This window comes from Periophthalmus magnuspinnatus, chromosome 14 (assembly GCF_009829125.3).
Source record: "Periophthalmus magnuspinnatus isolate fPerMag1 chromosome 14, fPerMag1.2.pri, whole genome shotgun sequence".
Classification (NCBI taxonomy): Eukaryota; Metazoa; Chordata; class Actinopteri; order Gobiiformes; family Gobiidae; genus Periophthalmus; species Periophthalmus magnuspinnatus.
Window position 1 is genome coordinate 15,551,737 of NC_047139.1, and position 13,446 is coordinate 15,565,182.

A 13,446-nucleotide genomic window follows, 5' to 3' on the forward strand; every position below is an offset into this window, starting at 1 on the left:
GAGTTGTTAAAATACCTAAAGTTGAACTGAGATTAAAGTTTAACAGCATTTTAATGGGGCACACAGCAAAGCAATAACATCACCAAAGAGATAAACAAATGGTGGACCCCCATTAAAAGGTGCATACCCAGGTAAAAAAGAAATAAAGTTGTACTTTAAAAAAAAAAAAAAATCCAAAATATATTGTGTTATTTTGGAATAACTGGAAATACATTAAAGTCTCTTTCGCATAAATTTTAGAACAATTTTAAGTCAACTTAACTACATAAAATATACTAAAGCTTTGTTAAAATGGAACAGCTATAGTTGGTCTTAAATGTTATTCAAGTACATTACTCCAAATATAATGAATGTAGATAGATGTTAATATAAGTATGTTACTATAATACTTATCTGGATAATGAAAATATATTATAAGTATACTTTAAAATCAATGCAAATATATAGTTATTTAATTTATTATAATTGCAGTTCAAATATGAACTTTTTAAAAGCATACCAAAAATATATTGTAGACATACTACCTTAAAACAAACTTTGTTTTTATTTGCCATGCAAATAACTGTCCAAAATACAGAAGCCAAGTCTGATCTCAGACACAGATATTCTATCTTTACCAAAGATAAGGGTAAGGCAAGTTTATTTGTATAGCACCTACACAAAGTAATTCAAAGTCCTTTAAAGAATAAGAAATACATTAAAATCATAGTAAAAAACCAAACAAATACAATACAAACAAATCAAAACATAAATAATCATCATAAAATGAACATTAAGATGGAAGTGTGCAGAATAAAAAACCTTTCAGTCATTTGCACAGCTAAACAGAACAATTGAGTCTGGATTTAAACATTGTTAAAGAAGAGGCCTGTCTCACATCTTCAGGAAGACTGTTCCAGGTTTTAGCTGCACAAAACTGAAACACTGATTCCTCATGTTTAGTTCTGACTCTGGGCACCAGCAAGAGGCTGGTCCTTGAAGTCCTCAGAGTGTGAGATGTTTCATATGGCACTAACATGTCGGAGATGTACTTTGGTGCTACTCCATGGAGAGACTTAAAAGCATAGCTGCTTTAAAGGCTATTCTCTGAACCACAGGAAGCCAGTGCAGAGACAGGACTTATGTACTCATACTTCCTGGTTCTTGTCAGGACTCAAGCAACAGCGCTCTAGATGCACAGCAGCTGTTTAACAGTTACAGTAGTGTAACCTACTGGCGAATGCATGGATAAGTCTCTCCAAGCTTTTGCAATGTTTTTTAAATGGTAAAAAGCTGCAGATGTTATTGATTTGATGTGACTGTCAGAGTTCAAATCTGAGTCCATTAATACCCCTAAATTTCTAGCCTGATTTGAAAATGGTAGAGAGAGAGACTGGCGGTGACTGCTGACACTTTCTCTTTGTTTCTGTAGCCAAAGATGATGACTTCAGTCTTGTCTGAGTTTAGCTGGAGAAAGTTGTTTCACATCCACACACTGATCTGCTGGATGCAGTGGCAGAGTGAATCCACTGGTCCATATTCACCTGCTGCCTGTGAGACGTAGATCTGAGTGTCATCTGCATAGTTGTGGTGGGACATATTTTTGTCGCATATTAACTGGCCTAATGGCAGCATGTAGCGATTGAACAAAAGGGGTCCCAGGATTGACCCATGAGGCACCCCACCGGTGTGATCTGAGATACTGTTTCCAATCTCAACAAAGTACTCCCCGTCTTGTAAATAGGACTTTAACCAACTAAATGCAGTACCAGAGATGCGCACCCGATCCTCTAGTCTCTGTAAGAGGATCCCTTTATTGACAGTGTAAAAAGCAGCACTCAGATCTAACAGGATCAGAACTGAGACTTTGCCTGCATCAGTGTTCAGGGCGGATGTCATTTGTCACCTTGATAAGAGCAGTCTCAGTGCTGTGGTGGGGTCTAAAATTTGACTGGAAAACATCAAAGGAGTTGTTCATTTGGGGAAAGTTAATAAGCTGTTGGCAAACAACATTTTACACTAAAACATATATTAAATCAATAAGATATTTCAATAAGTATAATTAAGTATTAATTAATTATGCAAGTCTTAAAGTATAGTTTCTGGAGAATATACTAAAATATACTAAAACCTGACTAAGTATAATTAATCTCTAGTTAATTATACTTCTATTTATTGCTAGTAATATTGTAAGTGTATTTTAAATGCTCTAAAAGTAAGCATGTGAAAAGTGAAAGTATCATAGTGTATGTACTTCAAATGTATTGAAAACAAATTTAATTAGACTTTTTTCACCTGAGTAGCACACCTTTAATTTATTTACTACGATGTCTTCATCTGAAAACAGGGGTAATCTAGGGTATTTTTTTTGTTTCATTAATGCATGTTTTGAGTATATTTAGTCTCTCTCTCTCTCTCTCTGAATGAACTGTGGAAAAGTAGACTGAATGAAATTAAAGTTGTTGTCATAAATTGCCTGTTGACTGTGCAACTGTTGCTTCTACTACTATTACTATGCCTACTACTACTACTTCTACTACTTCTACTATTACTACTACAGATAATCCCATAAGAGCAGATTGAATGAAATCAAAGTAGTTGTCTGAAGTTGTTGTGCTTGTCGAGTTGCTCTTATGTCAGGATTAAAGAACATCTGCAGGAAATTCCAGAGACTTCTGAGGAGGGGGACAGTACACACCAATCCTTTTTCCCATCATCGCCATGGCAACAAGGACCACCTCTGTGAATGGGGCTCAGACAGAATCATAGTATGTATGCTACAGACCTTAAAGCAGACCTATTCTGCAAAATCTTTTCATAGCTTTAAACTATGTGCAGTGGTGTGGAGTTGGTAGTCCCACTTGTTTAGCATTTGGCCTCTGTACCTGAGTACTCCTACGTCTGATGTCAGACACTGCTTGTACAGGAGCTGGTCCAAAGACCGAGATGTGAGAAAGTTATGCTTCACCTCATGATCAGGTGCACCGGAGCCCCTGTGTCAAAAGGTTAAGTCAAAAACATGTCTAAATGAACAAATAAAGTTAAATAGTTATGATTAATACACATTTATAATGAATAAAAATACATAATAACACCTTTATTTTTTCAGATGAATGTTTGAACTGAAAAAAGTTCCTTGTGCATACAATTTTGAGTGGAATTTTCCATGTTGATGACAGAGATAGAAGTATTCTGTTTTAGTACTCACTGCTACTTCCTGTATTTTCCTTGCCTGAGCAGCCAGCACTTTCTACATTCTTTTAAAATCCATAAAGGTCTGAAACCAAAAAAACCACAGGGCATGACAAGCCTCTATCCTAACTTGGGACGGTCCAACCACAGCTGCTAATTTGTATGACGTGTCTCTCAAATGCAGAAGACATTTCCTCTCCAAATTCTGGTATCATTCATAACAAAATCTATAACTTCTTTTACCAGAGATAAATATGAATTTGGTGCTTCCATCTGTTCTCTTTATGTCATATTATATCCACTTAGTGGAGTGGCTTCCAATATTGTTTATTGTGGTAGAGTTTTTATCCAGTTATATTTCAGCTACTTGTGTTATCAGGCAAATTTCATTTTCCTGGGGCCTTTAGAGTAAACAGAGAAGGCTCTGTCCGCTGTAAGTAGACACAGACACAATCAGTTTCAATAGCCAATCAGATCTCGATTCTGCATTCCAGGGCCAGCTACAAAGTCCTACGCTGAACCGGACATGTACATGTCCTGTGATTGGATGAAGCGGCTGAAAGGCGCCAGTTTCTATTGCTGTATTTTTAATCCATAATGGCTGAAGGAGGAGAAGAGATTGAGCTGGCTGCAGATATACTTTTCACGCTATTTTCAAGACGGGACTTTCACGAAAAGCTGGACATTATGAGAAGAGGTCGGCCAACCCCTGCACTAGCTAACCTGTCCCAGCAAGGAAAAGGGTTTGTCTATCATTTCCAGACAAGCAACTATGAACGGTAACCATGGCTCACAGCTTCTGAGAAACGCTACAAATTGTACTGTTGGGAATCCCTGTTGCGCCACATTTTCAGTTATTTGCTGTTGTATAGACTATTGTCAAAAAATGCAAATGATCTGTTTATTTTATTTTCAAAGAATAGTTTGTTTTGTTATTGTCTGGTTGGTGTCTTGTATGAAACGGCGATATTTATTGGTGCAGTTTATTGGACAAACCTGTTTAAGCTCACATAGCGTAATTTTGGTGGCATTTTGTTTGTCATCTTTAAATCGATAAAAAAGATGAAAAGTTGATAAAATCTGTGAACTTAATTTCCTATTCTTAATTGTGAATGCAATGCATGCTTATTGGTGTTAAATGCTCCTTTTTTAAGTGTTGCTTGACTAGTCTATATTGAGGTGATGTTGTAATGTGTAAGTGGGACATCACTGAAGGCCCAAGGGCGAAATGCACGGCCCACCACTGTCTACTACTTACAACCGCTGCTGGTATTGCAACTGGTACTCCTGCGACTGGGGACTTTTACAACTCCATAGCTTGCAGTTGCCAAGAAATAAGTGCCTAATTTTCTGTAATTTTACCAAACAGATGAAGCAGTTCCCTCACCACTGACAGTACCCGAATTCCTCCTCAGTACTTCAGTGTTCATAACTGTAAGCTTACAGCAGCAGCACTACTACTCAGACTACCACTACAAGTATGTCCGTGTTCAGCCCAGGAGAAATTAGGTCAAAGAAGACTCCTCAGTACAGACACATGCATATTACTGTTGTACTTTCACTATTACTTATCTTAAATATGGTCTTATTTGTAACACACTGATGGAATTTGTGTAAGTCTTTAAAATGGCACTATAGAATGCAAAAATTAAACAATGCATTGGTGGACTTGTTCTATGGCAGGTCATAAAGGGTTAATGCAGATGTGTCGTTATTACAGTAAATTGAACTGTTAGGCTGTGTCTCTCGTGGATCAGTATGTTATGTCTGAGTGAAAGAAAGAAAAGCATTTCACAACAAAGGCAGTGATGTAGATGGTTTTATTAGTCCCCAGTGGGAAGGCAGTTACACCAGAGACACAATAACAGACAGAAGTACATCCAGGCACACAGTACTGCAAACTTACACAGACACTTCAGTCATCAGGCAGAACATACTACCCCAAATATACCCCCAACAAGACATCTGGACTCTCCCAACCCCAAACAGGCAACCCCCTACCTTCATCTCATCTAGACGTGACCTTGCCTGGCTAGACGAGACTGCACCTATGGGAGTTCAATGAAAGGCCGCTCCAGCACCAGAACAGAAGGGGTACGTCTTATCCATGACTTATTATAGATCCACGGTCTGGTCACCACGCCCTCAGTCGCCAATCAAGCAAGATTCAGACAAAACCATCCAATCAGATTTGTTTTTAAGAATGTGAAACAACAGGGCTCATTGGTCCATTGTCCATTGTTTTAAACAAAATCTAATTTCTCTCACTTCAGATTAACGTAAGACTTTAGTGCTGGCTAAACCACCTGTCAATTGTGATCAACCACTGGAGACCAGACTCACATCTTGTATTAAAGAAGTGTGTATTCTGGATCCCACGCAAGACATGACCTATACTTCCACACAACCAGGCATACCCCAACCCCACAATATTTTCTCATTAAGGGCCACATATAAAAACAGACATAGCTGAGGGCCGTCACCAATACAGTGAAAATCTATGTTATTATAAGTTAGACTGAATCACTAGACCTTTATTCATGCTTACATCCTCAATGGGACACATCAAATATTTTAGATGGGCAGTAAGTAGATTTTCAGAAACGTACAGTAAAAAATACCATTTAAGGTAACATGGGCCAATTCACCTGGAAGCTTGAGGGCCAAGAAAATTTGGTCTGAGGGCCATATTTGGCCCCCGAGCCACAGTTTGGGCATGCCTGCCATACACCCTCCTGACAAGCAGCCAGTACGAGCCCCATTCTAAGGGAAGTATTGTGGTTTAAGTCAGGACACGCATTGTAGGTTCAGTTTATGCCCTCCATTCAGATTGCTTCCCTTATTCAATCCAAGGTGATACCAAATAACACTGGGACAATACTACGGTGAAGAGGTAGAAAATATAGTTCTTTTTTTTAATTATCTAAGACTCAAGACTATTTTGAACAGCACGAATATGCCTTCTTTGCCATATACAAAGCATTGTGTGTGTGTGTGTATGTATGTATGTGTGTTTATATTATATATATATATATATATATATATATATATATATATATATATATATATATATATATATATAAACACACACATATAACATGAAACATGGCAAAGTTTAATATAGAATAAATGCATCTGAACTGGAGACCCTGAGTGAACCCAAACTGCATTAGGAGCAGTCAGAAACAACAGAAACGTGATAGGACCTTAAAGAGGGGGTATTAATTGTTAACACCTTATATATTAAGATCACCATGTTATGCTCTGAATTGCCCTTCCCCTCCAACACAAATGGCGGGCATGTCAAAACTACTGCACATCACATCAAGATTGTGAAATTATAGTGTATTGTTTTGTATCCTGCTTTTGTATATTTATGGAGAATTATCATGTGGAAGCATGGGTGATGGAGGTTTTTTTGCTGAGCATTGCACAGAATCATACTGCTAACCATAAGGAGGGTTCAAATAGTGTCCAAGGGAGATTGCTAGATTATTCAAACATCCAAGGATGATATCTAAAACCTCTTCAGGCATGTTTTTGATGAGGGAACAATGTTATAACATGGTAAAAAGCTCCCAAAAAACATCACCTTTGCGTGACTTCCTCTTGCAGTTTTGCACAACTGATTGGTTACACTGCTCGAAGGCTTTATAATTGTCTTTAGGAAGACAATTTGAACCTGATGAAATGATTGACAAGATGCATAATTATTATGAAATATGAGAAAAATCCTTGGAGAATAATGGTCAATTAACCTAAAGTTAAACCAATGGAGATTTGAAGATGCTGAAAGGCTCTGTACCTGATTTTATTCCATGTATTTGAACAAAATTTGTCTTGTCCTAGTACAGATATGTGTCCGCCATATGGCTTTATTGTCAGATAACCAAGAAGTACACATGAGCATGCTAGTGAGTAATAACTTTGGACCACTTGGAACCAATTAAAATGAAATACTTGTGTTTTTCAAGTTCTTAGGACAGTACAATCAGGTACAGTGCCTTGAAGACATTACATTTAAGGTTCATTCAAAAAGTATTCTGGCTCTTTTGCTTACCTTTTTAAAAAGGTACACACTGTAACTTTCTGGGGGTGGCACATCACCTGCATGCTTCCATCGATTTAGAAAGAAATTAGAAATTAAAACCATACTTTGGAACATTTACCACAGAGATAGATATGATTTATGCCATACTGTGGAATATAGCCAAAGGAAGAACATTTCCATGGAAGCACCCTCCAGGCCGAGTAAGAGTCAGGTTGTGGAGAAGCAAGCCTGCTCAGTAAAGACACATGTTTTGCAGTGCCATTAACTCAACAAAAACGAAAACAACATACATTTATTTTTGTCAACTATAGTACTGATGTCTAGTACGCTTGACTCCAAATGAAAACAATGTAATTCAATAATTCAAAACATCAATTTGATCTTTAGAACAGTGAAAATTTCTACAATTGATGTCCATAAATCGTAATATGACTGGAACACAAAATGCATTGCAAATATCTTTTATTTTGATCACTCCCCACCCACAAAGTAAAGCCACTTCTTGTGTCCTAAAAGGTCCTACATTAAAAAATTGACTCTTGTGAGCTTCAAGCCATGTTAGAATGTTGCTGCCTCATCAAAAACATACCAGAAGTTGTGTTTTGCTCATTCATACATGTTTAAATAGTTCTGCATTATTAGCCTGTCTACATCTACAAAGCTCAAAATGCTCTGTTACACCTTGTGATGTCATGAAGCAGTAGTTTATGTTAACAGCTACATTTACTTTATTTTAATAGATAATTTTTCCAGCCCAAAGTTTAGTTTGTTTTCATACCTGACAGTTTGAATCGCTTACGTTACTGTGATGTGTCCAGTCAACTGATTTAAACAGGTTTTGGCACTGGCTTCCTACGGGTGGAGGGAGAACGACAGCACCATCTGCATCAACATTATAACAGGTGAACACAACAAGTGGGAGGAAGACAAACACACCCACAACTTTTTCAAAAACCCTTGCCAACACCAAAAATGGGCAATAAACAAAGGAAAAAAAGTCCAGGAAAAGGAATGGCCATGGTACCATCACCGTACATTAGGGTATAACAGAGAAAGTACAAAGGGCAATGAAAAAACACAATATAAACACAGTAAAACCGTACAGAAAACTCCACCCTAAAGATAAAATAGAACCGAAGCACAAATACAATGTCATATACGAAAAACCCTGCCTGTCTTGCAATAAAATATACCTGGGGGAAACAGGAAGGGCTTTCAGTGGCTTTCATGGAAAAAAGAACATAGGACAGAATGTGAGAAGGAAACAGTGAAGGGATGGAGCAAACATCACTGGGACAGAGGACAACAAACATCGTCGCTGGATTAAGGAGGCAATCGAAAAATACAGAAACTTGCCCACAGGACTATAAACTGGGACAAGGGGGTCTTTTGACTCTCACACAGCTGGGATACTGTCCTGAAGAAGTCAGACTGCACAGGGCATTGTTGTTCTGCCTCCACCGATAGCAAGACAGCTAATGGGACCGTCACAGCAACATCACGTAATCACCTTTTGTTTAGAAGAGACTGGCAATTCCATGGCTGAAATTATCCGTATGATTCTACTGAAGGTGTATGGAGATTAAAATCACAGTGGAGCACTTCCTGTATTACCAACTGACATCACAATGTGGAAGTTTCAGTTTGAGCTGAAAACACTTGCTCAGCCTAAATATGTAGTCTCTGTGTGTTAAATGTGTGAATACAGCAAAACACAACTCCAGGTATGTTTTTGATGAGGAAACATTAAAACCTAGATCAGAAAAGTGTAATATGGATCCTTTAAACATGGACAGCTCATATTCATACTGTAACATGTAGGCCACGGTTGTCATGTAAATGCGTTTGTGTGTACATGTGAGGCACTGGCTGCACAAGGCATTTTCCTGTAGAGAGGCAGACGTGTGTATGAATAATTCAGGAACATAAAGACCATAAGAACGTGGCACCATTCCAAATCACACGCATGGCTTCTCCTTTGGATACGCCCACTCCCTCAGACAGTCCATATATGGTTAAAGCTTCCACAATCCAAAAACTCAAAGATACTATAAAAGACGTATAAAGACACACTAAACACTGCAAAAATGAATACCATAAGTCATCATTTGAATCCTATTGATTTCAATGGTTTTGATATATATATAAAAAAAAAAAAAAACATGCGTGGAGTTGTGTTTTGCATAACTCGCACGTTTGAGCAATCCTTTATTATTAGTCTGCAATCACAAGAAGGAACAAGGTGTTTTCTTCATGAGAGATGAACTCTGCCTAAATATGCAGGATTTGTGTGTTAAACATGTGAATGAAACAAAACACAACTCCAGGTCTGTTTGTGATGCGGAAACAGCATTATAACAGATCAGAAAATGGCGTAATATAGGCCCTTTTTAAGTGGAACTAAACTGTTCTGTTCCTAGTCCTTTTTGGCAATTCCAAACTACATTTGCAGTAGTGGTAAAAAATGCATAAAAATTAGGGTGTGTTCGGTCCACTGGTCACGGCAATTTCAGGTACTTTATGACATCATACAAAGACTGCATTGATTACAGGTGTTTCTGATTTCAAACTCCACCCCTGCAACTAGGTGTTTGTAATGTTGATACCTTTTAGACCAATTACACAGTTCCTCATACCCAGACTCTGCCCCTCTTCTCCCCTCACTCTCTTTAGTCCTGCAGGTACAGTTCAGTTTAGCAGCTCTATTTGAAATGTGGTTTTGGCCGGAGTTTAGAGGCTTAGTCCCACTTTAATTTACTGACTGGTTTCAGTTTTTTTCTGTCATCTTAAATGCTAAATGTTCTTATTCAAATTGTAAGTAGTTTACTTTAAAAAAAAAAAAAAAAAAAAAAAGTATCCGAGCAAGGGAAAAAAACTAAACAAACTAAAAAAAAACCTCAAAGAAATGGTTCTATGTGGGCATCCTTCTCCAGATTAGCAGGAGTAGCTGCTATCTGAAGGAATAGCGTTAGCCTACAGTGCATGTGTTTTAGGTTGATAATAGAGACCCATTCAAACACGGGAAGAACATGCAAACTTTACAAAAAGGGCTTTGTATCTGTAAACTCACCTCTAATTCAAATATTCATATTCTGAACTCAAATACCAATGTATTCTTTTTTGCAGTGAAAACACAAATCTTAACTGCAGTCTTTCCTTTTGTTCGGTTTGGAGCAGTGTGCATTTCCCCCAGCTCACTTGAACGCAGCACAAAGCCCACATTCTCAACAGCAGCAGTGTCTCATATCCCCAACAGCACACTCTGAAGTCAGGCATTCAAACAGGATTTACATGAATAAATAAAGCACGCTGCAAAGGACTGTGGGTAATGAGCGGACACAGTGTAAACAGTGGAGCGGGCATTTCACAGCCTCTGCCTCTGTGCATGTCCACGCTAACGTCTTTTCTGCTAATGACATCTGTGCCATGAGTAGATCTGAGATCAGTCATGGAGATTATGATTTTACAAAGCACTGAAGAATTTTACAAAGGGAAGTTTGTTGTAGTCCGTTTGGACCATTGCATAATGTCATTGTGTCCTTAGACAAGACACTTCACCTACTTTGCCTAATATGAATGAGCTATGTGAGTGATGGGGCTGATGGCGCAGATTAAAAGCCTTGATTATGTCATCTGCTCCAGGGCAGCTGTGACTACAGAAGTATCTTACCACCACCAAGTGTGGAGTGAAGGCATTATGACTATAGTGTAGTACTTTGAGAAGCCTGTAAAGCACATTAAAGTGGAAGGCCCCATTATTTTAATTATTCACTCAAACTTTGCCAGGGAAGGCACTTCAGTCACTCCACTCATGTCGCAGTAGTGTCATTTATGAAATGTTTTCACTTTTTATTCACAGTAATAATTCAATAAATGATTAAAATTCAGTTTTTGCCTTGGATTTTAATTGTGATCACCAATTATGCCCCAAATCACAAAAACTAAAAGAAAACAAAACTGATAGTGGCCAGAAAAGCCATTAGTGTGGACATACACTGCTGCATGTTTAGGTCTTCTGCGCCATGTGCTTTGCAACCTGTGCTTCAGTTCAAAAATGCATTAGAATAAACCTAAAAAATCAGTAATTTCTTTTGTAAAGGAAGAACCAACTTGTCTCATACGCCCACCCCTCCTACTCCCCTGCGTCCATCACTGCTGGGAGGGGAGTGAGGTAGTCCGGTCCTTGCATTACTCAAACTGTCTTTCAAACCCTTATCGACAGGGGGGCTCTGTGTGCGCGGGGCTGGGTCGGTACAGCTGCTGCACCCGGACCGGCCTCCCGCTCGCCCACCCTCCCGGCAGCTGTCCAATCAACCTCAACCCCACCGCTGGCCCGTGTGTGGAGGGGAGCGGGGGCGGCAGCGGGGTGGGAGAAGGGTGGTGGCATGGGGCGCTGCCGGTGGGTGACAGCGGGCAGTGGGGCACCAGGATTGCTGGAGTCAGCCCATAACGCACTTGGAAGACTCTGAGTGGGCCTTGGGGGAGGAAGCCGTTGGGTCTGTGCGGTTCTGGGGCAGGCTGGGAGTCCCGGTTGTCCTGGGTGGCAGTGGGTGGGTCCGGTTCTGCTCCTGTCCGGCTGCAAGGTTTGAGGGGCTTGGCCTGGGACAGCTCCTGCATCTTCTCAGCCTGCGCTCTCCGGACATGGTAGGTTCGACGCCATCGTTGGAAAGAGTCCAGGAAGTCGTCCAGAGCCAGATTCCCCTCCATGAACTTCTCTAGCAGCTCCTGAGGACACAACAACAGCAGCTGTGAGGGCTGTAGTCGACTACAGACGTGCCCTGTGTATAATGGAATAATGGATAATGGTGTATAATGGATGGCACTGGCAAAAACGTATGATTTTCATTAAATTTGTATGACCTCACATAAAAAATACTATAAAAACAAACCAGTAGGGCTATTGCTGTGTGTTTAGATGACATCACAACATTTTATAGACCAATAATATTTAATACAGATGAGTGGCAGCTAAAATGAATGTTGTTAAATTGCTGATTTTTGTTGTAATAGAGTGAGTTTTTGGGTCTAGCTCCTAATAGAAATGATCAGGTTTAGACATTTACTTAATTAATTGGTAGTTTAAAAAAAAAAATCCAAACCACATGATTTCTTTTAGCTGTGCGAGATATGGATTTTGCATTTATATCAATAGTGTTATACCATCCTGTACCGGGCCACCCTAATTATGGATAATTTGAGCAGCTGCATACAGGATAGCACTGAGCTCTGGGCCCTCTGCTGCGGTGTCCTGTATTTGAACCAAGCTGGGTCAACAGAGTCTGTGTGATAGTATCGTGTTCTATAGTAAACATACATGTGCTCTGTACTAAAGTCATGTAGCCGTGACGTGGATTCACACAGTGCACATGGACGCACACAGAGGGAGGCAACATAACCAACAGCACTGAACTGAAGACAAGTTTGTATAGGACATTGCACCAGAAAAGTTGCATAGTACACCTTGGGACCAAGCTGAGACCAAGGCAGGACCAAATCTAAACCAGTATTACAGCAGTACTAAACCAGTCGTAAGTGGAATATGTTAGATCTGAGTTTTCCAGGTTACCGCCCCTGTGCAGCCGAGACCTTGTGCCTCACCGCTCTGCCATCTGTCTTTGGCTGGGAGTGCTGTTCTGTTTATCCCAAGGCCATCTAAATGCACTTGCAACAGGAGTGTTTACAACTATTCCTTGAGCTATGGTTTAGGATGTCATAATATTACGATTATTGTGCGAAGAAGAAATTTAATGATTACGGCTGAGCAATTAAGCAAAAGACCAGGAGATTGCGAATGAGTCATGTCTCATAGCCAATGGTATGGTGTTTTTGTTTTTTTAAATCGAGAGCTCCACAGCCAGCCAGTCAGTCAGTGATGTGGTTTGGAGCAGAGTTCAGACTCTGGAAGAAGTTTAATTGTTTTATGTGTTAAACGGCACAGATTAAAATGTTTATGTCGATGAAATCAATATTAATACATTTTTTATTTTGTTTTTGAAAAGCCTAAATGGAATGGAATCAAAAATCAACATTGATCTATATGAGGATTTTTTCTTTTTATCGTAAAATTGTATAAAGAAGCCTAAGTGAGTGACGTCACCCATAGTGTTCAGCTCCAGTCAAATGAAGCTCATCGAGGCTAGTGGTCATACAGGCAAATTTGGAGCCAAGTTCCATATTTGGAATTCAGTTAATCGCAACCAATGGGGCTGTTGAAGGTAATGCCC

At 39.3% G+C, this 13,446-nt stretch overlaps 1 protein-coding gene across 1 annotated transcript in view; it reads right to left on the bottom strand.

Moving 5' to 3' along the window:
- Positions 1-7,147: 7,147 nt before the first annotated feature.
- Positions 7,148-13,446, bottom strand: part of vps37d (VPS37D subunit of ESCRT-I) — a 44,475-nt gene continuing 38,176 nt past the window's right edge. The window contains exon 4 of the mRNA XM_055226936.1: positions 7,148-11,947. Within this exon, the coding sequence (XP_055082911.1) occupies positions 11,435-11,947 (513 nt within the window). The 3' untranslated portion in view covers positions 7,148-11,434. The remainder of the gene's footprint in view (positions 11,948-13,446) is intronic.